At 39.7% G+C, this 27,441-nt stretch overlaps 1 protein-coding gene across 6 annotated transcripts in view; it reads left to right on the top strand.

The window, feature by feature from the left end:
• The first annotated feature begins 607 nt into the window (after positions 1-607).
• YIPF7 (Yip1 domain family member 7) overlaps positions 608-27,441 on the top strand; it is a 41,105-nt gene continuing 14,271 nt past the window's right edge. For 2 of the 6 annotated variants that reach the window (XR_013352134.1, XM_077847894.1), the window contains exons 1-3: positions 16,812-16,944; positions 17,479-17,595; positions 26,734-26,894. Coding sequence is in view for 5 of the 6 variants with exons in the window: in XM_077847894.1 (XP_077704020.1) it covers positions 16,883-16,944; positions 17,479-17,595; positions 26,734-26,894 (340 nt within the window). In the remaining variant the exon portion in view is untranslated. Of the gene's footprint in view, positions 703-10,759; positions 12,039-15,880; positions 16,019-16,811; positions 16,945-17,478; positions 17,596-26,733; positions 26,895-27,441 lie in introns of those variants that run through there. The other 4 variants (XM_077847892.1, XM_077847893.1, XM_077847891.1 and 1 more) reach the window with 4 other exon arrangements.

Raw genomic sequence — 27,441 nt, 5'->3', positions numbered from 1 at the left:
TAATTTATTTTATTTTATTTTATTTTTTAAAGATTTTATTTATTTATTCATGAGAGACAGAGAGAGGCAGAGTCACAGGCAGAGGGAGAAGCAGGCTCCATGCAGGGAGCCCGACGTGAGACTCGATCCCGGGTCTCCAGGATCACACCCTGGGCTGAAGGCAACACTAAACCGCTGAGCCACCAGGGCTGCCCCGTAATTTATTTTAAAAGGAAAATTTGCATCGTCCCTGTAAGCTGAAAAAGCATCAGCGAGCGTCCCTTCGTCAGGTACTGTCCTGGATCCGGAAATGCAAAGAAAACGAGCAAATTGTCTGAAATCGCACAAAAAGGTGAATGGAAAAAGGCTGCATCTGAAACCAAAGCTGAACCCTTTGCGATGATCTTCACCAGCCCAGGTTTATTTAGTGTTCAGTCTGGGAAGGAAGGAGAGGTTGAGCCACCAGTTTCTTTCTTTCTTTCTTTTTTTTTTTTTTTTTCTAATTTTTTTTTGCCACCAGAGTTTCAAGGTGCAGGTGTGCCTCCCTAAGGCCCTTGAAGGATGACAAGTTTTGCTCAAGGAGCCAAGCAGGGCCTGACCAAGCAGAGGAACCACAGGTGAGGTGACGGCTCCTGCCTGCCACGCTTGATGCTTCCTGCCACCTGCTGGCACAGGGGTTCCTGTGGCTGTTCCCGCACAGACCTCGGAGGAGAAGGCGGCTCTGTAAGTAACTGCCCACAGTTAGTGACGCGGTGGCTGGGAGCCCAAGCAGTGCGGCTCCAGCGTCCCCACCTGTAACCCTTCCGTTCAAGTCCGCTGGGCGAGGGCAAAGGGGTACAAACCTAGGACTTCACCAGTTACTTGTCCGTTAATGGTCAGTGGAGGCAAATGGGCAAGATCCGGGACAGGTACATTTCACTCGAGGCAGGGATTCCCGAAGAGCTCATGTGATTGAAAACTCCCAGAAATCGAGAATCGTGTCCCCCCTCCTCCCCGGCCCCATGAATCACCGAGTAGTAGAGAAGTTACCGCCTTACACGCTGCATCAATCCACAGCAGCCCTATTTGCATGTATCATGTGTACGAATATTAGGACATCTGAAGGGCTTGCAGGTGGCTGGGGCTGCTCTAACAGAGGGCCACAGGCTGTGTGGCTTCAGCATTTATCTTCCCACAGCTGTGGAGTCTAGAGGGCCAAGACCAAGGTGTCCGCGGGGCTGGTTTCTCCCAAGGCCTCTCTCCTTGGCTAGTAGGTGATTGTCCTCTCCCTGTGCCTTTATATGATCTTCCCTCTGTGCTCGTGTCCTAGGCCCCTTTTACAAGCATGTGAGTCATTTTAGGTTTGGGGCAGCCCCAGAAACCTCACTCTAACCCAGGCACCTCTTTAGAGACCTCATCTTCAAATACAGCCGTGTTCTGAAGTGTACGGGGGTTAGGAGCACCAATATGAATTTGGAGCGGGGCGAGGGACACAACATAGCCCATAACGAAGTGAATGATAAATAAAAATACATAAAACGATTTTAGCACCTCTAAGTTTGTTTCAAAGTTGGTCACGGAGCATTTTAACACTAGCATACTCTCAATAATGTTTAACGTTACAGTAGTGCTCACAAGCACGTGAACAAATTGATAAGCAGCACATGCGTGGATGTTAACTGAGGGTCTCCAGGACTGCTGTTAGGCAGCTAGACTGCTGCCACCACGTGTCTCCAGTGGAAAATACAGCTTAGAATTCATTTTTTTTTTCTTTTCTTTCTTTCTTTCTTTTTTTTTTTTAGGATTCATTTTCTTTTTTTTCTCTTTTTAAATTTAAATTTTTATTTTTATTTTTAGAATTAATTTTCTAAGTCTGTTTTTAAAATCTGCAATTTGGGACTTAGGGACACCTGGGTGGCTCAGCAGTGGAACATCTGCCTTCGGCCCAGGGCGTGACCCCAGGATCCCGAGATCGAATCCCGTGTCGGGCTCCCTGCATGCAGCCTGCTTCTCCCTCTGCCTGTGTCTCTGCCTCTCTCTGTGTGTCTCTCACGAATAAATAAATACAATCTTTTAAAAAAAATAAAATCTGGGATTATTTTCAGAGTTTCATGTATTTTCAGGTGAGGGCTGCACAGGTATTTTTGTATCACAAAGCAGAAGGTACGTGGAGAAAGAAGGAGAAAAGTGGCAGGAGTTCTATATGAAGGAAGCAGTTTCAGTCAAGTCTGTGAAGAGCCTTGAACAGGGTCTTGCTAGTTGGCGTCGTACTGTACGCAAGGAAATAACACATCTGGTTTTTGTCTTAGGGAGCTTGCTCTAACGATGGTGTGTAAAGAGGTAGAAGAGGAACACAGGAGAAGTGACGAGGCAGAAATGGGGCCAAAAGAGGAGAGGCTCCTATTTTTCTCCCCTAGATGAGACACAGTAAGGGCCTGAATGAGTTGCTGGCAGAGAAGAGGGATGAAAGAGTAATTGGTAGATATTTTGGAGCTACAATTAGGATTAATTGGATGTAAGAGGGAGGGAGGAGTCCAGGAGAACTTTCTATTTTCTAGCTTTGATATATTGGAGAATCTGATTGATGTTTACTAGAATGTGAAACTTCAATACTCCGTAATCCAGCGGGGTTTTATAAATGGAGCCCAGGGGAAAAAAGCTCAGGGCTAAAATTTTGGAAACCACATATAAAAAAGACAATGACAAAAACCGTGGGAGATTTTGAGGTCAGAGAATAGGAAATAAAACAGTTGAGAAGAGAACCCGACACACTAAGTAGGATGCCCTTTCATGGAACGACACAGTTCACAGACTGGCATGTATGATGCGTGTCTACATTTTTTTTTTTTTTTTAGAAATTCCAGTGATTATCCAAGAGCACAGTACGAAGCAAGGGATGCAAAAATGAAATAGATAACGGATGTGGTACTGAAAGGATTCGCAAAAAAGGGAAGAGCGCCATCAAGTATTACAGTGTCGTATTTGATAGGATAGAATACGGGCCAGTTGTTATAGGAGAAGAGAAAGAAGGCACCCTCCACACTCGGGGTGGAGGTATACGAAAAATCTTCATGTGGCAAGTGAATTTATACACACTTATAAGGACTTAGTACGTGCCACATACTCATCTAAGCCCTTTATGAATCTTACCTCAATTTTTGAAGCAACCGTGTAATTAGTATTATACCCCCTATGTTAAAGATGGGGAAACCGAGGCTTCGGCAGGTTAGTTTGTTTGCATTCACATACATGGCACGTGGCGAAGGGACATTCAGACACTCCTATGCTAGATTTCAAAACCATTCCACTGGACGTAAAGTCATGCCCCCTAAGTTGGGTGTAGTTTTAACCAGGCTGATAATCGGAAGTGGTGGGTGGCATTCCAGGTCCTATGTGAGCAAAGGCATGACACATATGGGGAACTTCTAGCAGCTTCTAGCTTGCAGGAATTTCGAGTTCAGGAGGAGAGGAAGCTGGAAATCAGAAGTCAGACTTGGAAGGAAGAGCCTGGAGTTTATGTTGTAGGTAATTTCAGCCCCACTGCAACATTAGGAGGTATCAGGCAAGGGGGGGAATGTGGCAAGTCAGTGCTCGTGTAGGTCTCTCTGACAGCTGCTTGAAGGCAGGGGATAAGTTAGGTTTAGGAGATAAATGATGATAGCTTATTAGGGCAGTGGTAGTGTGGATGGAGAAGAAATACGCTTGACTGGAAAGTAAAATTGGCCTGCCTTGTAAAGGGAACTGAATGTGGAAAAGGCAACTTTTACAAAACCAAAGTAAAAAAAAAAAAAAAAAAAAGAAGAAGAAGAAAAAAAATTTCTATTTAATCCTTGAAATGTGTCAACTGGTCTGTGATTTTCATTCATCTGAAATAACATCCCTTGGTTTAAAAGATTAAGAATACAGAAGAGGCAGCATTTTGCTTTGTTTTGCCCCAGTGAGACTCTTGTGACAACCTTTCCAGGTGAAGACCAAGTCAACTACTTTCTAACTTCATGGGATATTAGTCTTTATTATGAAAGAAAAAAGAAAAGAAAAGAAAAGAAAAGAAAAGAAGAAAAGAAAAGAAAAGAAAAAGAAAAGAGAAAGAAAGAAAGAAGAAAAGAAGGAAGGAAGGAAGGAAGGAAGGAAGGAAGGAAGGAAGGAAGGAAGGAGAGAGAAAAGAAAACAAAGAAAAGAAAAAAGAGAAAAAGAAAAAAACCTTTAAAGCAAAGCCTCTGCTTCACAAATTCCTCCATGAAACTTCTTGATTCAGGGATTTAGAAATGACTGAAATGACTTGCCTTTGGCATCCTCACTATTTTATTTTATTTATTTTATTTTATTTTATTTTATTTTATTTTATTTTATTTTATTTTATTTTATTTTATTTTTATTTTATTTTTTATAAATTTATTTTTTTTTGGTGTTCAATTTGCCAACATATAGAATAACACTCAGTACTCATCCCGTCAAGTGCCCCCCTCAGTTCCCGTCACCCAGTCACCCCCACCCCCCGCCCTCCTCCCCTTCCCCCACCCCTAGTTCGTTTCCCAGAGTTAGGACTCTCTCATGTTCTGTCTCCCTCTCTGATATTTCCTACCCATTTTTTCTCCTTTCCCCTTCATTCCCTTTCACTATTTTTTATATTCCCCAAATGAATGAGACCATATAATGTTTGTCCTTCTCCGATTGACTTACTTCACTCAGCATCATACCCTCCAGGCATTCTCACGTTTGTTGTTTGGGTATACAGAAGCCTGTTTGATGACCTCAGAGCTTAGAGTCTCTGACCTGCTGAAACGACAGGCTCCTCACACACCAGATTATGTCACACGTGAACGGCCCAGCCGCTGCGTTCAGCAGTCAGGTAAAGTAACTTCCAGAACCACAAGGGAATGCCCAGCACGGGCTGTGCCCCTTGAAATGTGTGTTTGAAGGCACAAATCTTCCCTAGGAAAACCATGAAAGTGGTGTCTTCTTCCAAATGCAATGTCAACGAGCGTTTGTATTTCATTTAAGAATCCACAACTTAAAGGTTTTAAGCGGTTCGTTATAAAAAACTAAATTTCCAAATAAGTAATCCAATATGAATGTCAACGTGTAGTCTTTATCGTCTTAAAATATGGGGAAGCATAAGATTGGAAGTGGGTTTTTGTTTTTGTGGTTCTGTTGTCCCATTTTGTTTTTAAGTAGGCCGCACACCCAACATGCGGCTTGAACTCACAACCCTGACATAGAAGGCTGTGTGCTCCCGGGGCTGAGCCAGCAGGCACCGCAAGCCTGGAAGCATCTAAACTGAGAGCATATCTGAGCCCAACGTGTACAACAATAGCCACGGAAGGAGCAGCAGTAAGATTCTTGGTGATTGCAGTGTTTCTACCAGAAGACGAGCTGTCGTTCTGCTCCGAACCACACGGCTCGCTCGCCTCGGCAGGTGTTCTCCACAGGAAAAACTAGGTCCTGACAACCGGTGGAAGCCTGTGGCAGGAAATGTCCACTATAGAGATTGAAGGATTCATAAACAATCCAGAAGAGTGGGTTTCTAAGAGCAAAAATGCCAAGGAAAATAGATCTTTATTCCTTAAGGGAATTCATGTTTTGTTGACTCCATCTGTCTTTGGAAAATCACTTTGGCATCTACTTCTTACTTATTTACTTATTTATCTTTATCTTCTCTGTTTTTTTTTTATTTTTTATTATTTTTATTTTTATTTTTTTTTTTTAGAATCACTATTTGTACAGTTGCTGATCATTTTTTTTTCCTCTTCCAATTGCTCTGCTTTTTGTCATTAGTTTTAGATTCATGAAGCCCCTCACTAGTATTAATTTATTGGAAAGGGCGTTACCTTACGGCGTGTCATTCCATTTTGTGCTTATTTCTCTCTGGTGGTTGTGGGACTTACTTCTTTATTGCTCTGAAGGAAAGAAATCGCCACACCCAGGGTAAAGGACATGAGGAATGAATACTTTTGAAATTGCGCTAAGAATATGAAAAAAGTAAACAGCTGTCAAAAACAAAGAAAGGCCTAGAGCCTCTACTGAAAAGATCTCTGCGGATTGCAGTGGATTTAAGTTTGCAGTAAAGATGCGTGAGCAGAAATTGTTGGCACGTTCAGGCTGCCCGCCAAGCAGCTTTGCATCACAAATTAGCGTCTATCAGAAGCTTCTGCTGTGGCCACATCAAGAGGGCAGCTTTTTTCCTCAATGTGCTTATCCTCAGTGTTTCAGTAGGGATAGGAGGTGTTTTTATACTTTATAGTCCCAAAAATTCATTTTTAAAAAGATCGTATGTACGTATGTATTTGAGGGAATGAGAGAGAAGCCCATTCCCTGCGGAGCAGAGAGCCCAGCTCAACCCGGGGCTTGATCCTAGGGCCCTAAGATCAGGACCCGGGCAGAAGGCGGAAGCTTAACCCACTGAACTGTCCAGGCACCCCTCCACACACTTCATTTTATCGATGAGAGAATGGAGATCCAGAAAAGCTAAGTAAGTTGCCTGATGTCCAATGGGGAAGAAGACCTCTTTCCTTATTCGACGTAAGCCTCCTTATTTGTAGGAAATAATGCCTAGGGAAACCTCTGAGACAACACTCAGTGGCTGTCTAAGTGGGGAAAGTTGAGACCATTCTTCCCTCTGGAAAAGGGTGAGCTGTAGATCCTCTGGTATCGTGTAAGTGTTGTTGAATGAATCTAATGTCTCCCATTTCCTTTCTTTGTCATAAATGATTGAGGGAGAAATCATGTACGTGTCTCACATCTACAGGAGATGTTATAATGGCTATTGGTTTGGTTTACTGGATAAATTATCTGACTTTCTCAGGACAAGAGAGTTGCATAATATTGGCATGACATTTTTGAAGATGAGTTTTTGTTCATTTAATTATTATTATTTTTTATTTTTATTTTTTTTAATTTTTATTTATTTATGAGAGTCACACAGAGAGAGAAAGAGGCAGAGACATAGGCAGAGGGAGAAGCAGGCTCCATGCACCGGGAGCCCGACGTGGGATTCGATCCCAGGTCTCCAGGATCGCGCCCTGGGCCAAAGGCAGGCGCTAAACCGCTGCGCCACCCAGGGATCCCTATTTTTTTTTTTTTAAGAACTTACACAAAGGCAGTTTTACTGACAAGGCTCTTTTATGAGATCTGTTGTCACAAAGCAACATACATTCATCATCTCTGGTCAAGAAACTTCCCATGCTTCACTGGGCCCTGTGTATCACAGCCTATCACAAGGCTGGAATTAAGGTGTTGAACTTGGAAGGTCATGTGACCCAGAGTCTCCTCTGAACTTGCAGCCAGACAAGGGTCCATGACTAAAGTCACTCGGTGATTATTGGCAGCATTCAGATCGTGTTGACTCGGGATCCCATTTCCTCCCTGTCTGCTGGAGCCCTCCCGATTCTGTGCCACCCGGGCCTCTGCCACCCTGCAGCCTGCATCATTGGAGTGTGCAAGCCACGAGGACAATAGAGACAAGTCACGATCACTTGTAACTTGCTCGTGGTCATAGCACCCCACCACTTTTGCCGTGTTTTACTGATTAGAACCAAGGTAGTTGGGGCACCCGGGTGGCTCAGTGGTTGAGCGTCTGCCCTTGGCTCAGGGCATGATCCCGGGGTCCTGGGATCGAGTCCTCCATCAGTCTTGACTTTGAAGCTATGTGTGCATATTGTGCAGGAAACTTAAGTCTAAAAAAAAAAAATCCATTGCATCACTATGTTTAGTGGGCATGTGTAAGGCACAATACGTTGTGGGCCTACATAAGAGAAGGGATGAAAACGGACACTACCGGAAACCACTTCAAGGTGTGGGCGCCCATGTTTCCCTCAGGAGCTCACCAACACTACAGATAAACCCTGGAAAACGGCGAGGGCACTATATAAATCTGTACACTAAGTGCTGGAAAAGCTTCATTTTTTTCCTCATTATTAGATAAGAATAAACACATATAGTAATTCTTCTGTTGGTTTCTGTCATCAGACAGATGTTTTACTTGATCAGGTCATCAAGTGAAAGTATCATAGGACACGGAAAGCTCTATTCTCTCAATACACGTTGTCCCTGAATACCTCCTGCCTTTACCCTACCCACAGCGGCAGAGATGGGAGGCAGTAGCTCCAGGACGCATCAGGCCATGAATAGCAAGAACTTCCACCCCAGTCGCACTGTGGAAACTCCCCTTCCTATTTCCTGACACCAGTGCTCCTTCTCGGTAGAAGTATCTTCTCTAAATACCTATGGGCCCTGGAGCAGATGGCAGGGTTTTTCCACTGGCACTTTGAAAAGCAGAATCCTTGGGTGTCTGGGTGGCTCAGCCCCTTAAGAGTCCACCTTCAGCTCAGGTCCTGATCTCCAATCCTGGGATCCAGCCTGCACCGGGCTCCCTCGGAATCGCCCCCTCTCCCTCTGTCTTTCCTCCCTGCTTGTGCTCTTTGCCCTTCCCCTCCACTCTCTCTCTCTGTCTCAAATAAATAAATTCTTTGAAAAAAACCAGAATCCTTACAGTAGTGGCATGGCTGCTTTTTCTTCTATTTTGTCTAGAATCTAAGACTCCAGGGACCTCAGGAATCTATCTGCTTCTTTTCATGTGAATGACTGTTCTGCATGACAGAAAGAATGCAGCAATAGTCAAAAGTCATTTTTCTCACTGTAGACTCATCAACTTTATCATAGAAATTCTTCCCAGATTCTGGCAGTAGGATGATTCCAAGCATCAGTATTTTGAGATTGTGGAGTATTTATCTCTTTCTAAATCCCCATGAGTATTTTTCCTGGGGATGGTGAGGCAACTTTCTAACCCAATGCCATTTTATTTTTTTTTTAATTCTTTATTTATTTACGATAGTCACAGAGAAAGAGAGAGGCAGAGACACAGGCAGAGGGAGAAGCAGGCTCCATGCACCGGGAGCTCGACGTGGGATTCGATCCCGGGTCTCCAGAATCGCGCCCTGGGCCAAAGGCAGGCGCCAAACCGCTGCGCCACCCAGGGATCCCCCGAATGCCATTTTAAACCAGAGATCCAGAACATTTTTTAAAAATAAATGAAAAAAAAATGAAATTTTATTCAAAATATTGATTTGCTACTCTGTACACTACTTTCCCTACTTCTTGTTTGTGAATGAAAATATAAACACTTCAAAGTACAGAGTCGTTTGTAAAGGGATGCGTCTGTATCAAGACAATGTTTGAGTAAATGTCCATTAAATTAAAATTTTGAAGCATAAGTAATTAGTGAGGTCCTAGTGCCAAAGCTGGAGATACTGTTTTCTGAAATAAAATATTTTTTTTAAAGATTTATTTATTTATTCATGAGAGACACACAGAGAGAGAAGCAGAGACACAGGCAGAGGGAGAAGCAGGCTCCCTGCAGAGATCCCAATGTGGGACTCGATCCCAGGACCCCGGGGTCATGACCTGGGCCAAAGGCAGGCGCCCAACCTCTGAGCCACCCAGGTGTCCCTGAAATAAAATTTCTATGTTAGCAATTGTATTTAAATACATATAATATTTGGTCATTTTTTTTCAAACTACTGTAACTACTTTCACCCACTTGATATAATAAAATGCTCAAGCTTAGAATACCTTGGAAAAAATCTAATGGCACAATTGCAAAGGTATAATTATGGCAGAACATGGGAAAGCTTTTGCCTTTCATTACTGAAGGAAATATAGACAATGTATGCTTGCAACATTACTGATTAGTATCTAAGAGAGCTTAACCAAAATAATAAGTGGTACATTTATAAGAAAATCCATTCTTAGTGTTTATGTTATTAAAAATTGTATTTCTTTCAATTAGCAATCGCGCCTTGGGTAAACCTCATTGGCTATGATGCTGCCACTGTGCAAAGCTAAAATTTTATTTCTTTATAAAAAATAAGAGATTAATGTTGAAGTTATGTTTTATGTCTAATCGTTATGTCTACATAACAGATACCCATCACCTTCTTTTGCTGCAGTGGATTTTTTCATGTGGATCTATGTCATAGCAAAATAGAATTCATAAGAAATATTTCTGTGGTGAGTGCCTGTAGATTGAGGGAATGGAAATACCTGCTCTTTTCCAACTTTATTTCTACTTAGAAGCATAATCATAACAGATAACATTTACTGAGCATTTACTATTTGCCCCACACTGTATTAATTATTCCTGTTATAAAAGCCTGTATAATCCTGTTTTATACACAAATCTATTTATGCTTATCTATTTATCTACATTGCTTATTGATTAATAATTTAGGCATATTATGAAACATGGAAAAATAAAATTAAGTAGATGAGAGAAGTATAAAATAGTCCCCAAGAGGTAGGTATAAATTTTATTCTTGTTTTACAGGTGAGAGAACTGAGGATCCATGTAGTTACAGAAGTTGTGGAGGAATTTATGTAATTCCCAGGAAAGAATTCCTATAAAAATTCTCTTGGTGTACTAAATGTATATAAATTGGATTCTGAGGGATGCCTGGTGGCTCAGTGGTTGAACGACTGCCTTCGGCCCAGGGCGTGACTCCAGGGTCCTGGGATCGAGTCCTGCATTGGGCTCCCTGCATGGAGCCTGCTGCTCTCTCTGCCTGTGTCTCTGCCTCTCCCTCTGTGTCTCTCATGAATAAATAAATAAAATCTGAAAGAAAGAGGAAAGAAAGGAAAGAAAGAAAGAAAGAAAGAAAGAAAGAAAGAAAGAAAGAAAGAAAGAGAAAGAAGAAAGAAAAAGAAAGAAAGAAAGAAAGAAAGAAAGAAAAAGAAAAAAGAAAGAAAGAAAGAAAGAAAGAAAGAAAGAAAGAAAGAAAGAAAGAAAGAATTAGATTTTGTTACTACATTTTAAAATGATTTTTATAGTAGTATGTTTACTAAGAATGGATAACTCACCTACTACTCATATCAACTTTCATAATTTCAGATGCAATTTATATTTTTGCTAATTAAGTCATTACCAAACTAAAAACTTCATGTGTTCAGTAATAATTCTGCTAGATTCCTTTTTTTTCCCTCAGATAAAAGTGCAAGCTAACAAGAAATAGCTAAATTGGAATTCAGTGATAAATTATGACAACATTAATGAGGGACAACCCTGTAATTCATTTTCTTACCATAGAACACATTGAGCTCTTTAAAATTCATGCATTGAAACAATTTTATGCCCATTTTCATGTTACTATGTAATATTCAGGGCTGCAGTTTCAGGCTTATAAAATGGAAGCAGCATGGTCTTTAAAGGCGGATGATCAGGAGCAGATCTTACATGGTATTAACAAAGGAACATGTAGAGAATACTGACCAAAAAATATATATATATATTTTTTAAAGTAATGGAACACGGATTGTCTTGTATTCTTTCTGCCTTACCAAGAGTAGTAATTGATAGTCACAATGGAATCATTGTACATTAAACTTCAATACAGACAGCCCCAATAAAATAATTACTGATAAACACTGGTAACAATCCATTTCTCTGTCGGCAGAGATAGAAAGTCATGACACATTTTTTCTCAAGGATCATTGGCAACTGCTCGGCAGAAAAATATTTTTTGCAGGTTGCGCATAAATATTTAGTGTTTCCAAACAGGTACATCCCCAACAGCAGTATTTTTGACAGCGACAGACAGTCTTTTGGGAGAAACAGTTTGAGTAATGAAAGAAAACAGGGCTGGATGTGGGAATTGATATTCCAAGTTAAGTCGGGCCCCATACTAGGGGGGTGGCTTTGCACAAGTCACTTAGCTTTCTGAGCCTCCATTTCTATATCAAAGGATTACAGTAGAGATGTCATAATGTTATGGGATTCCTAGATCAATACACAGCAATTAGATCAATTAGAAATACTGGGCTTTAAATATGCAATATTAAAAGTAGTGATCATCCATCTAAGCATTCATCTTTTTTTTTTAAGCATTCATTTTTTAATTTAACATGTGTATGTTTGCCTAATTGTCAGATAAAGGGCGAATTGTTTCAGATAAAGCTGTTGATCAACTCACAATCTCTTCAACACCCGACAGATCACCGGAGAGAATAAGAAATTATGTGGATGGAAATTCTTCTCATGACCACTGCTAATTATAGTCAGCAACAACAGATTTTTTCTTTTCCTGATTTCGGTAAGTCACTATGCCATTAAAGGTACAGTTTTTATAGTCTTCCTTGTGTAAACTTTGTTATCATCTACCAATCTGCTACTTTGAAAGGGACATCTTACTTTCTTGAGTAATTAGAAACAGAAGTCTAAGAAGAACATGGTAGCTTAACCCAGGGTGACAGCAGTGGAGATGGAGAGACTTGGTTAGTGAAAGATGCATTTTTTTTAAAGATTTTATTTATTTACTCATGAGAGACACACAGAGAGAGGCAGAGACACAGGCAGAGGGAGAAGCAAGCTCCCTGCAGGGAGCCCGATGTGGGACTTGATCCCAGGTCTCCAAGATCACACCCTGGGCCCAAGGCAGGCACTAGACCACTGAGTCATCCAGGGGTCCCAGAAGATGCATTTTAGAGGTAGAGTCTGTAGTATTCATTGAAGAATTAGATGATTTCTTATAGGAGTGAGTGAGTGGTTTGCAACACCCTTTCTTGGAACAGACAAGAGAGCGTTAGGTTGGATAGCATAGAGATTTTTAGAAACCACTTTGGGTAAAATCAGTTACGATAAGCTCAAAATGTCTATGAAATACCGAATAGTCTGGAGCTGTGGGGAAAGGTGAGGGCTATGTGTGTGACTTCAGGACCTGTCTATACATGGACAGCGTATGGAGCCAGGAGAATGGATGACATCACCGTAGGAGAGAATTTATTTATTTATTTATATATTTTTTAAATATTTTTATTTATTCATTTATGATAGAGAGAGAGAGAGGCAGAGACACAGGCAGAGGGAGAATCAGGCTCCATGCCGGGAGCCCGACGCGGGACTCGATCCCGGGACTCCAGGATTGCGCCCTGGGCCAAAGGCTGGCGCCAAACCACTGAGCCACCCAGGGATCCCCCATAGGAGAGAATTTAGAGAGGGAACAGAAGGATGGGAGGAAGGACAGGAGGTAGGGAGAAAGGGAAAAGAGGAAAGGAAAGAAGGATTGTGAACAGAACATAGTGAGTGCACTTTGTATCAGATGAGAATCCTTACTCATATTATCCAGTCTTTGATCATTCAGAACCCAGAAATATTTATTTGTGTAGTTGATCCAAAATAATTGATGAAACTGACTGTTTATAATATTGGTTTAAACTTTCTTTATTGGAGACATATATATCTCCACTATATACAAACATTATGTATATAAGAGGCTATTCGTTCATGGAAAAGAAATTTAAATGCATATTTTATTCACATACAATGTTACATGTATAAGATTAGCTCAAAGTATTCGGATGCATATATTAATGTTCATTAATGCACTTATCAGCAGAATGAAGTCCTTTTGTTTTTCAGTGTTTCATGGCTTATAGTTCACTTGAGGTTTAGATTAATTTCATTCTTATATGCCATTTTTGGACCATGTATTTCTGCAATTCATTTGGTCAAGCTTGTTTTTCATAAAGGAAAACTAAGTTGAAAAGCACGAAATCACAAAATGAGTTTAAAATTTAAATAGGAAAAAATAAAAAATACTAAAATTTAAATGGAAAAAAATAAATTTTAAATGGAGTAAAATTGAACATATTATCTGTGGTAAACTTTTCAGTGAATTTGTAGGTCAGAAAAAAAGAATGCACTCTGCGTCCTTGCTGTTACAGGAACGAACTTAACATTCTCACACAAAGAACTTTGAAAGAAAGAATGGAAAGTATGATGATCCAAATATGGCTACTATATAACAATTTGGCCTTTTCTTATGACATTAATATATGAGGACAAGGAAGTTGTCAGAATTCTAGAGATCATCCTCAACAGTTGCCCCTCTCTTTTTTTTTTTTTTTTTTATTTTTTATTTTTTTATTTTTTTTATTTTATTTTTTTTTTTTTTTATTTTTTTTATTTTTTTTTTTATGCCCCTCTCTTTTTCCCTCCTATTCAGTAGAAGTTGAATCCTACCCTATCTTCTTTCCACGTATCTTTTTTTACCTGTTCAATACTAGCTCCATCGTTCCTCATCCACTTAAAACAACTTACCATCATTTGCCCAGAATGAACCTCTTACTTTTACACCTGCCCCGGGCTTGACCCTTCCAAGGCATCCTTTCCTCAGCTGCCCAGATTCTTCCACCAGTTCTCCTGCTTCCATTGCTGTCCTAGTCTAAGCCACCTGTGTCTCATCCTCCTAACCAATTTCTGCAAAAACTGAGCATGTCATCCCATTGCTTAAAATCCTGCAATGACATCTCGTTCAATTATAATAGAATGTAGACCCCTTACCATGTCCTTTACTCTGGCCTCCGTCTATGCCACCAACCTCCATCTCCTTCAGCTTTTCCCTGATTCAGAACCACTACTGCATGATTTCTCTCTAAGCCACAAACTGCAAAATTCATGAGAATTTGCTTTAAATCCTCTTTACATAGCCTTTCAAGTGGCTTCTTTCTCAACAGTCAAGTCTCAGTCCAAGTGACCTTCTTACGAGGCCTTCACTGAATGCCTCCCCCCCTTTGTATTCTACCTCTTAATAGCATATGCCAACTACTTGATAGATTTCAGTTGATTCCTGAAATTATCTAGAATAATAATGTGGGCCCTGGACTTAGCTTACAGGTTTCAAACACTGGCTCTTTCACCTACTAGCTTCCACCTCTGAAAGTTATTTAATCTCTATTTCTTTTCCTCTAAAATGAGATAATCGTACTTCATAAGGTCGTTGCAAAACTTAAAATGATTTAAACCTAAAGTTCATAGAACAATGCCTTGCAAGTCATTATTATTTGCTGTAGATATAGTTGAATCGATAATAAAATATCTCTCTTTATAATTTTGTCCACACTTCTGTAAGTATGACATCTAGAACACAGTCTGGCACTCAATAGTAGATCCTCAGTACACACATAAGCCACTATTATCTGACTGACAGCTCTGATCAGAGAAATTCAAATTCCAAATGTTTTAAAATAATGTGGGAAAAACTGTAATTTATCGTTCTTGCCTTTGGCTCTAGTTGAAAATTTCTAACTGCCAAATATATTCACCCTTGAACAGCAGATTTCAGTTACTGAGATCTGGATACATGGGAAATCTCAGTCCTATAGAGGGGAATTTACATGAAGGAGATCACAGAGGAAATGGGCTTTCAGCCATGAGGTGGATATTGGCAGGTCCTGGTAGGATTGGGGAGTATTAGCCAGGATACCTGGGTCAGAACTAGGGAGATGACTCCTGGAAATGACCCACAGATACAAGAGGGAACCAACTCAGGTAGCTTCTAGGGGTGGAAATTGGTCAAGATTGGCTTGAAAACAGAACAGAACATGCCCTACCAATAAGCTCTACTAGATCAGATCACAGAAGTATACCCGTCTTGGGCTCTGCTGGAGAAGAAAGAAAGGAAAAAAAAAAATCAGAGGTAGATTATAGGTACCTTTCCTAAATGTTGCTTATGTAAGTTGGTTCAGATTTGGATAAAATTGGCAGTACCCCATTATCAGATTGTTGATAAAATCATTATGTTAAGGTCATGTACTATATATTGATTTTGGCTGCATGTTATTAGGAAATCTTGTCTAGGTTAAATATATTCTTATAGATTATGAAGCAAAAGGAAGATTAAGGCCTCTTGCTCTCCATTGCTTGCCTCAAATGAGTGATCTTAAATCAGAGTTTAATGGGAGATGCACACAGAGAAACTCAATCTACCATTTCACTTTATCAAATTATATATCTCTATACCATTTACTGTGTTTGTAAACTTTAACAAGTCCTGTACAATATTGGATATCCCAGCTTTTAGCAGGGTTGGTTTGTTGTTGTTGTTCGCCTTGGCCTTTTTTTTTTTTTTTTTTTTTGGCTGTAGCATCTGTTCAGGGTGTCAGAGTACAAATTTAGAAACTTATGTGGAGAGCCAGCAGGTCATCATTTCACGAACTGATTTGTTATATATTTCTCAAGTAAAGCTACAAAGCTACATTGCTTGGAACATCTTTTGACATAAAAACTATAAAGGTATGTGTCTCATCCTTCTAAAAAACTTGGCATTTAAACAAAACATGAAACTGAATTATGTAAGGACTCCATTACCGATAGTCATGTTACATAAAGTGTTGCATATTACTGTATTCTCCCTTGAAATTACTCACTATGCTTTATAACAACATGTTTTCATGGACTGAGAAAGTTATGCTATTAAATTTTAAATTCTTTAAACTATAAATTGTTAAAAAAACTTACATTCTCCTAGTCCAGATTTTAATTTGCATAATTCATCATAATTCATAGCTACTTTCATACACATTACTAATGAAAAGTCTTGATTTACTAAGTCAGATATATGAATTGCTGCATCTAATTTTAGAAAAACTTCCTATATTTCTACTGAACTGAAAAAACTTGATATATTTGGCAATTACTCGAATATTTCTGATTAATGAAGATCTTAGAGCTAAGGCTGTTTATGCAATTTCATTTGAAACTTATTATTAGCAGTATTCCATAAATTATTGTATTATGTGGATTGATCCTCATGATTTTTAAATTCATTCCTTTGAAATAAAATTTTTTCAAAGAAAAATAAAGATTAAAATGTTGAGTTGAATAACCATATCTGTCCACTTGAAAAAAATTCTCCATTCTGTAATTTTCATCCAAAGAGCCACTATCACCTTTTATTTTCTTCCCCAACTTCTTCTCTCAAAACTTTCTTCCTCCTTTTAGTATTTCTAGCCAAGTAGATCTAAGTCAAGATCACACTCTTCTTCGCTCCTAGTTAGTAGAACTTATGTAGAGTTTGTATAGAAAGAGTCCTCCCTTAGCTGAACTGAGCCTTTCTCCCTCTGACTTAGCCAGAAGCCTAGGAGCAGCAGGCAAGGAATGAGAAAAAGGAAAATGTTCCAAATACATTTTAGGAATTGGAGAGTAAAACTAGGAGATTGGTATGTAGGATTTGGGGATTTTGTGTGTGGGTGGGGGGCGGGGGGCAGGGGAGGCTGTTAGCATATTTTAAAGCTCTAGGAAAAATGAAACTCAAATAAGATTATCATCAGCCATTTGCTTTCTGGCTTCTCAACATGTGTCCACACATTCAAAGTGAGGAGCTAATATTTTTCAAGGGAAAATAATCTACATGTATACTAATTTTAAACTTTTTCTCTTAAACTGCTGAGAATAAGGAATTTGGTGGAAAATGTTAGTTCTTTCTCATCAGTTAAAGCCAATTTAGTTAAAGTCACAGTCCTCGTGAGTGAAAACTTCAGAAAAGTTAATTTTGAAGATATACATTTTATAGATGACTTTCTAGATACATTTCTATACCCTTTCTTAATACTTAGTTTAACCCATCCAAAGAATACTTTGTTCTCTAATAGGAATCCACCCATAATCACATCACCAATTAATCCTTGGAAATACCTCAAAAGAGGTTTTATTGACTCATAAAGTTCTCAGTAAAAAACATTCTTATTTTTCAGGATGTCAAACTTGGGACAATTTGACTCTGATTTTTACCAATCTAATTATACTATTGATAATCAGGAGCTGAGTTCTGAAGATTCTAATGCCTATGGACATCTTTATGTATCTGGAAAGTAAGTACTTTGAAAAAATGTGCTTTTATTTTAAGAAGTCATAATATTTTAGCAAGGGTTTCCACATAGGGAAGGCTTCCCTGGGGGAAAGCAAAAGCTCTCCCCAGCATATCTTGGTAAAGTACCCAAGAAGAAATATCAGGAAAGGTGAGAGAAGTTAATTCAGTTCACCTCAGGCCCATCTCTAGGTGGGTAGCTCGTCTCCTCTTCAAAATATCACTTAACAGGAAGCCTGAATACAGGCGCTGGATAGAACAGAACGTGTTTTCATTTTACATGATATTTTCTGGGACACTGCTCAAGAGATAGATTTTATTTAACTAGTAAACATTTCTTGAATGCCTGCTGTGTGTTGGGTATTAGAAGGGAGCTACAAACCCAAAGATAAAAAAGAAGTCTATCATCTTTTCCCTCATAAAATTTAAGAATTTATGTTAGTGGGTAATTAAATATGCAATTGTAATACAGTGTGAAAACTTTTTTTAAAAAAAAGATTTTATTTATTTATGAGAGACACAGGCAGAGGGAGAAGCAGGCTCCATACAGGGAGCCTGATGTAAGACTCCATCCCGGGACCCTGGGGTCATGCCCTGGGCCAAAGGCAGCGCTAAACCACTGAGCACCCCCCCCCCCCGCCCCCAGGCGTCCCAATGTGAAAACTCTTAAATGGAATTGAAATAAACATATTTCAGAATGTGTTGGTTATTTTGAGTTGACAATTCAACTTGAGTTGAAAGTGAAAACGACTAAGAATTTAATATTTACCCTTTACTACAGGAAACGGGGCATTTAGGGTAAGAAGAATTGGTTCAAGTTCTGGCTCTAGCTTTTGTGATATTGGGAAAGACTTTCAGGCAGCCCGGGTGGCTCAGTGGTTTAGCGCTGCCTTCAGTCCAGGGCCTAATCCTGGAGTCCTGGGATCGAGTCCCATGTCGGGCTCCCTGCATGGAGCCTGCTTCTCCCTCTGCCTGGGTCTCTGCCTCTCTCTCTCTCATGAATAAATGGATAAAATCTGAAAGAAAGAAAGAAAGAAAGAAAGAAAGAAAGAAAGAAAGAAAGAAAGAAAGAAAGAAAGAAAGAAAGAAAGAAAGAAAGAAAGAAGGAAGGAAGGAAGGAAGGAAGGAAGGAAGGAAGGAAGGAAGGAAGGAAAGAAAGAAAGAAAGAAAGAAAGAAAGAAAGAAAGAAAGAAAGAAAGAAAGAAAGAAAGAAAACAGACTTTCAACTTCCCTGAGTGTCTTACACTGATAAATAAGGACATAAATAATACCTACCTTATGGAATTATGAAGAGCAGTTGGTGAAAATGTGTAGGAAACTGTGTTTTAAAGTTAAACTATTATTTAAATGTTATTTTTTCCTATAGCTATACCTTGCCATAGCAATGGACATTTTGTTGTCTAACGTCACTTAAACGGACTATATTTGTTCATACAGTTGCTGCTGCTTTGGATGTTCTTTTGTGGATCCAGATTAGTGAACTGTGGGAAGCGTCAGACCTTTTGACTTCTGAGAGAAATGTTACTGACCTCTTACTGTGTGTTGGGTGCACTTGTAAACTTTATGTCAGTTAACTCATTGGTTCCCCACATAATCCTCAGATGAGGGCCATTATTTTTCCCTGTTTTAGTTATGAGAAGGCAGGGAGTCAGAGAAATTAAGGAACCTCTTCAGGGACACACAGTAATAAGAAATGGGGGTTGGATTTTAATTCAAAATTGTTTTATTAGACTCATTACTAGAGTGGGCATATAATTTATTGTAAACCTGAGACATTTTTAATAGTAAAATGCCTACTAGTAATAATGATGTTGGTATAATAGGAATAAAAAATTGGACCATCCTAGGAAAACTGGGATGTGTGGTTACTGCTTCTCATTCCAAGAAGTTTAAGCCAAAAAAAACACATAACAAATATTTCAAACTTATTAATTCTTGGAGTTTTGGTTTTCTAAGCACAGGTAAGTACCCTGGAAATTCCAGGTAAAGGAGGAAAAATTAGAATAAACACGACAGGTAGTGGGAACCCTTCTGTTCCAGCTATGCAAAGGATAACTAACTGGGAAATGGTTTCCACCAGCTGATCACTCCTGAAGACACGGCCAGATAGGTGCTGTTTCCTAGCTACTCCTGCTGAGCCATTCCTCTATGGTGGTAGGGAAACGTATTGGTATCAACTTTTTTTTTTAAACTATAAAAGTTAAATATCTGGAGTTTAATCCCGTTCATGAACCCAGTCTATGTTGTCCAGCGCCAGCCAGGTTCCTATAAAAATCTCCTAAAATGAAAACCTATATGCTCCTTTCTTCCCTTGCTCTCTCTCTGAGTATTATCATTAGATAAATTAAGATACTTTTAAAAATATTTATTAAAAAATAAGACAAAAGGGTAAGGCTGTAGAGACTTGGCTCAATCCATTGCAGACTCTAACTACCAAAAAAGACCTTAATTTTATTTCATTTATGATTTACCGCTTTGGAAGTTCAAGATAAAGTGTCTGCTGCCAGGAAAGTGTTAATCAAGCAGGAGTAGTTTGAGCATTAAGGTGTTACAGGATGGTAGCTCAAAACAGGCAATCGGCAATGAGAGTGATCTAATAAGATTTTTCTGCTCAGTTCTCCTGTTGTAGTGAAGGAAACTCGTCACCTTCTGTTTCTTTTCTCCAGATGGAATAAACACCTGGGTTGCATCTATAATCTACATTTTCAGAGTAAATTAAACTAACATGTCCAATAAGAGAGAAACAAGGCTCTATCCTCATACAGGGACTCACAGACCACAGCTTCCTCCCCCCGCCAAGCTGCCACCCAATTTTCTTTCTCCGTTTGATTACGCATATCAACATTGTCCAGAAATCAAGATGACGAAGAGATGGAAATTAACATCATCAAGTGGGGAAAATTCAAGATTATATTGTATTAAGGTGGTGGCCCAGCCTGCTTCAGTTGCTTAGCATTTAAATCCAAGTCATGATTTGGACACAGTAACATTTAAATTCCAATCCACACTGCAAGTCTCAGGAATTAGAAAAGGGCATATTAGCTGTGGTAGTTTTATGAGGTACATAAAACACAGAGTCAAGTCAGTGACTTACCCGGGTACATGGAACACCAGAGATTTGATCCTTTATTCATATGGTGAATAGTGAGTGCAATTAAAATACACCTAAAATCAAAATAAGATGTTGACCATCCTGGCAAAAGACACAGGGATCCAGGGGATAGTTATAAGCAATTAGTCTCCTCCTCTCTGTCTCTGTCCACCCCCATCCCTGTAGATAGGAGCTTATTTTAAAGAATGAATGAATGAATGAATTTATTTATTTATTTGTTTATTTATTTATGAGTGTGAGACCACACACACACACACACACACACACACACACACACACACTCATGCATGAGTAGGGGCAAGGGCAGAGGGAGAAAATCTCAAATAGACCCCATGCTGAGCATGGAGCCTGACCTGGGCCTCAATCCCATAACCCTGAGATCATGACCTTGTGCTGAAATCAAGAGTCAGACGCTCAAGCAACTGAGCCACCCAGGTCCCCCTATTGGAGCTTGCTTAAAAATCTTTCTCAGTGGCATACTGATCTGAAAGCTGATTGTGCTTACTAAAACAATAAAAATATTTATTTTTATACAAATATTTAAAAAAATATATATTTTAAAATATATATATATTTTATATATATATAAATATGTTACTTATTTGAGAGAGCAAGAGAGAGAGCACGAGCGGCGTGAAGGTCAGAGAGAGAAGCACACTTGCCGCTGAGCAGAGCCTCGTGCTGGGCTTGATCCCAGGACTCCCGGGATGCTGACCTGAGCCAAAGGCAGACAGGCACTTCAGCGACTGAGCCACCCAGGCGCCCCTAAAAATATTTATATTTATTTATTTTTTAATTTTTAATTATTTATTTATTTATTTATTTATTAAATATTTATATTTAAAAACAAGTTTTCTTGTTTTAGAATAAACAAGAAAGGAGTTTCCTCATTTTAAATAACTATCCAGTCATGCAGACAGGCATTATTTCCAATCACCTGTAGTCAGTTGTCGAGGCTGTATTTTCCAACTATATTTTTCTGCTATTTATTTATTTATGTATTTATTTATTTATAAATTGACTTTGCTATTTTTTTTTAAGATTTTATTTATTTATTCATGAGACACACACACAGAGAGGCAGAGACACAGGCAGAGGGAGATGCAGGCTCCATGCAGGGAGCCTGACGTGGGACTCGATCCCGGGTCTCCTGGATCAGGCCTTGGGCTGAAGGCAGGCACTAAACCTTTAGCTGAGCCACCCGGGCTGCCCTTTTTCTGTTTTTTTAAAATGGGAAATCTATTCAAATGATTTGGAGAAAGACATAGATATTTTTGCAGAAAAGGGGACAACTGTAAAACTCCCTTTGAATGTTTTAGTAGGACCTGGACAGACCGATACCGGATCCCCAGCTTTTCTGAATCCCCCAGACCTGATCTTCCTCTAGTGTTCCACACATAGTACATGGCATGTAGTCACCCAGAATCTGGAAACGTAGAAGTCAACTCCCCTGCCACTGTTCCCTAAAACACACCACCGTTCAACTGAGCCTGTACATTTTTTTTTTTTCTTACTGAAGATATTTAAAATGTCTGATTTTACTGACTCACCTGGAGACGTCTATAAATAAAATGTTTCTGGGAGTACAGACTAAATTTTTTTAAGTCCACAGGGTATTTTGGTTGTAGATCAGTCATATTGCTGTGTCAGGCCGTTGGAGGTAATGGTGTTGCAAATTCGGAAACCCTTCCTAGTTTGAGTTTCGGGAGCCACGCTCCTGTCACCTGGCCACGTGAAATATACCCACACTTTAATATTAGTTAAGATGTGCAGGTAAACTTTCAATGAACTGTACATATCTGTACGTATCTTTCAGTGAACTGTACGTACATTTCTTACCGCCGATTTACACCCTAGCTGTCCATGTGACCCTGGGAGTCAGCTCATCACCTACATGCCTCCTGGATCAGATTGACGGTGGAAAGGAGCATCAGGGGACCGTCAGGATGGAAGTCCAAACCTACAGTTTTGGAAGAAGAAAACTTTCAATAAAGTGTGCAGCTAGTGACTCTATGATAGGACACAGAAAACATATTTCCGTAATCATAAAAACTATTACCGAGTCTTTTAAAAATGATCTTCTATATTTGCCTTAAGATGAATGTGAGGTCCTGTTGCCTCAGAGCCAGGCAAAAAAAGTGTCCCCAGCTGGAGACTATGCCTTACCTTAACATCATCCGTCTGGAGACTTGCTGGAACTTTATAAACCCAGGTATGGGTGGTGAAGAGGGAAATGCTGAAGAATTGGTGAACATACAGAGTGTTTTCTTTACAGACCAGGCATATGGCTATTGCCTTTATTGCTCAGAGACCGACGTCCTGAATGAGTGTAGTGGAGATTCTCCTGGTAGGAAAACGCAAGACTGGTGGGATGTGGTCAGAGTCTGTTTGGGTGTTGCAAGGAAACCAAAATGATAAAAAGCTAAAGATGAACAGCACAGAAGGCATATAAACTCCTGGCCTCCTATTAATGTCGTTTTCTTTGAGGAAGAGACAATTCCATTAACAAATATAGAAGATGCCGTTCCAGGGCGTGTGGAGGGGTCTAGAATGCTTTAGTGTAAGTCTCAGGAAGAGAAGGCCATACAAATACATAGCTAATGCTCATTGATCATTTTTTGAATGCCCAACACCAGTCTAGGTGCTTTTTACTTAAGCTAATTTAATTTACAATAATCTTATGAGTTCCATTATTATTATTAATTATTATGTAAGAGATTTTTTTAATGGCTTGGGCATATTGGTAGAAGAACCTCAAGCCCTTATTCTACTTTGCTACTGATAGTACATTTTTTATTTGGTTTATTTTTTATTTGGTTCTTATTGGTTCATATCTTTTGAGGTATAGTTGACGAATAAAATTATATAAGTTTCAGGGTAATGATCAGACAATTCTCGACATTAACCTATGCTCCTCACCATCTGTCACTGTGCATTATTATTATGGTGTGATCGGCTATATTCCCTATGCTGTACTTGTCATCCCCGCAATTTGTCTTATAACTAGAAGCTTGTACTTTTTAATCTCCATCACCTATTTTGCCCATCCCCCCCCAAACTTGTAAACCTCAAGTTGCCTCTAGTAACCACAAGTTGTTGTTCTGTGAATTCTATTATGATCCTCCTTCTACAGATGAGAAAATCGAGGCACAGATGTGAGGTGATTAGCCTGAGATTATAACACTGGGATTGGAACACAGGCAGTCTAACTCCAGAGGCATGTTTGCTAACCACTGTGCTTGGTTTAAGATAAATTCTATCACTGGGCTGTTTTTACAAGCAGAAGTATAACCCCCGCAGAGCCAGGAAGCAGATGAAGAGCCGTATGACCACAATGTTGCCACTTGTCCTAAAGGAATCTTTTGCAGTCCTCTCACAGTTGTTTTGAGTAATGCTTACAGGGAGAGGAGATGCCTACTAACAAAATTAACGTTTCAACTCTACCAGCCAGAGTCGTTTCTTTTGGTCTAATTCGGTTGACACTTGTTTCACATGGAATAATGTGCGGAGTTTGAAATCGTCAAAATATCAAAAAGCGCCTTCTCCTAGAGCTAATTAAGATGCTCTGTAATCAAGGAAAAGAGGAATATTTCATTGATAAAACTCTGCAAAATTCCCGTTGCTATACAAAATACTGATATGATATAACCTTACCGTCTAAAGTACTGGGGACACCAATCTAACTCATGCAATTGCCTTTAATAGGTTAATAAGTCAGGGCTATGTGCTTGACAAAGCAATTAGTAAAGTATCCAAGATACAAGGTTAAGAGAGCACTTAGCACAGCGAGTACTGAGTAATGCATAGAATTGTTGAGTCACTATATGGTACACCTGAAATTATTATAATGCTGTATGTTAAGTATATTGGAATTAAAAAAATTTAAAAGATACATAGTTAAGTAAAACTATAGTTATTCATCGCAATTTTCAGAAAAAGGCCTAAAACCTGAGAACTGGGTTATTTTACAGAGTTTGTTGGGTAGAACTGTGTACTAACCATGTGACTATATCAGTTTTGCTTAGATTTCATTTATTGACACGTAGTGCAAGATGTTAGCGTCAACATGTACAAAATTATAAGATACAAAGAGAGAATTTTAATTCAGACACTGATAGCAGGGGACCGTGGTAATTTTCGTAGATAAAACCTTTGGGGGTTTCCTTTGTTAGACAAATTTTGAAATTATACTTTCTTAAATACATGGTGGGGGAATTTTAATATTACATCTCCATTATGATAAGGACCACCAGAGGCCGAGCTCCTGATATAGAAGTTTTGCTGGATGAAGGAGCACAGAGAGAGGAAAGAAAGGGAAAGGGATGGGATCTAGCTGGAAATGTGCACAATTTGTTTTTCCATTGTGTTTTTCTGTTCTCAGAGGTTGGCTCAAGGCAGCCAACTATGCTAAATTCCCCCATACGTGGAAACTGCTTGGCAGGGAGTAATCGTGAAAGTTCCCTCTCCGCAAGCCTGATTAGCCACACCAGGGCCTGAGTTATGGCGAGGCCAGGACAGTTGTCAGTGAAGTAGCTTTCGTTAGATGCTGGCCCATTGAGTCAACTTTATTTCCCCCCTTTAAGCTTCTAGAAATGCTTATATTTTAAAAAAAAATGTATATATAGATCAAGAGGGGGCTTTTATCAGCCAACAGGCCATTCAGGTTCTTAGTTATAATTCATTTTTCATTTCTACCGGTACTTTTGATAGTGGTTCTATTTCGCTGGGAAAAGAAAAAGAAAAAAAAAGGCTATGTCCCATGGCTAAGTGAGCAATCACAATAATCAACACTTGCTGTGGGGGAATCCAAGAAGTATCACCAGGTCCCTGAGCCTAATGAGCTTACGGTTGAGTTAGTGAATGATTAAATGCATATCTCTATCTCGGTAGCTTTATTTTGCAGAAAAGATGATTTTCTCTGTCAGGCTTACTCATATAAGGGAAGTTGAGTGTGTTACCCTTAGACTTCATATTAAGATTAATGTTGGAGGGAAAGTATGAAAAGCCATTTTGTAAATATTTTAACACAGATCACAGGGAGCTGCAAAGTTCAGAATCCTGGGCTGAATTTTTAGCTCAGCCTAAGGGGCTCTGATGAAAGAAACTTAAACGTGTTAATAAGGACAAGGCCTTAGGTGTCTCCCCCTTCCTTCAAGTAAAAATAATTTAAAATGACAAAAGAGTCTCATATACTTTCCTTCTTCCTTCCTTTTCTCTAGCTCTAGTAAGAAATTACGTACTCAGTGTTGTTTTCCAACTTGATCACGCAAATGGTGGAATAAAAAAAAAAACAAATTAAAAAGCACAGTCAAGGAAGTATGGAAACATCATGTTTCAACACCACTAAATTGCATGTTTCCAAAGAAGGACGTTAGGCCAGCCAGAGAATCATCTTAGGTCTCAGAGATCACTCACTGGGCAGGAACTGTCTGGGAATGGCCAGAGCCAGAAAGGCAGTTGATGTATTTGGTTTGTTTCCTGTGAATTGACTCTACTATTAAAATTGTGATTTTTACTTGTTGCTTCCATAGGTTTATAAGGGTTGTCATGTCTGGTGATGCCCCTGAAAATCAGTTAAAAGAAAAACAACATTGTATAGTCTGAGCACTGCTCAGACAGCTTCTCTCAGGACTCCAACCCCTGAAATATTACTCTGTGACACCGGGCAAGTCCTTACAGTCTCCATGAACCTTCATTTCTTTATCTGTCAAATGGGATTAAAACCACAGTTTTAACCTTCCAGAGTATTCATCATATGACAAAACATGAGGGAAAGTGTCCAGCACATTGCACGTAATCAAATAAATGTTAGTTGGTATGGATCTTTCTTCTAAAACCTTCTCACGACCAGTGACTTCATTTTTTTAATTAAAGGTAAATTTTAAGCAAGTTCTTTCTTCCACGGGTACATCCTCATAAACACTAAGAGAACTCATAGAAACTCATAGAAACTCATAGAAGTTTCCTTCCGTGATTTGTCACGCTGTCCCTTTCTGAGATGAATAAAAATTGGTATTTTCCTTTCTTCAGACAGCCAGCCGGTGACCAGCGTCAGCCTGCCTTCATCCCCCCGGAGATGCTCCTGCCCTCAGGTGGCGAGGCCCAACTTTTCCAGCCAGCGTCCAGCCCAGATTATTATTCACAGTCTTCCTACGTGGACAGTTTTGAGGAAGAGCCTCCTTTGCTAGAAGGTACACTAAGGAAGTGCTGTTCGTGTGTGCACAGCTGGGAGGCTGAGAGCAAGAGTCAGCACGTGGCCTGCACGTGCGTCTGGGCCGCATGCATCACACCTCGGTGCAGAGCCGGGTGTGCCAGGCTGAGGGGCTTCAGCGTTGGGGTTTGTCTCCTGTGAGTGGGGAGACAACGGGCGGCAGCGGGGGGCCCGGCAGTTACTGAGGGTGTCTTCAAGTGCTCATCTTTCAGCAGAGTGGCTATACCAAGGGAACGACCCTTCCCACCCCAGGGAGCGGAGCCACTTCCCAATAGCAGGTCGTATCTTCTGCTATGATGCCTGGGAGCCCAGGGGGTCGTTTCTCAATATTTCTTTATCATGGAGACAAGCCAGTTTTTGTTTTTGTTTTTGTTTTTTTCTTCCCTGGCTCTTCCCTGAGGCCCCCTCGTCTCAGCTACATGTGGCCAAATGGGAAGGAATATAGGATTGCAGTAAATGGGAAGGAATATAGGATTGCAGTAAATGGGAAGGGATGTAGGATTGCAGTAAATAGCACTGCTGGTGGC

This window comes from Canis aureus, chromosome 14, assembly GCF_053574225.1.
Source record: "Canis aureus isolate CA01 chromosome 14, VMU_Caureus_v.1.0, whole genome shotgun sequence".
Taxonomy (NCBI): Eukaryota; Metazoa; Chordata; class Mammalia; order Carnivora; family Canidae; genus Canis; species Canis aureus.
This window is presented reverse-complemented; position numbering and strand designations above follow the sequence as displayed.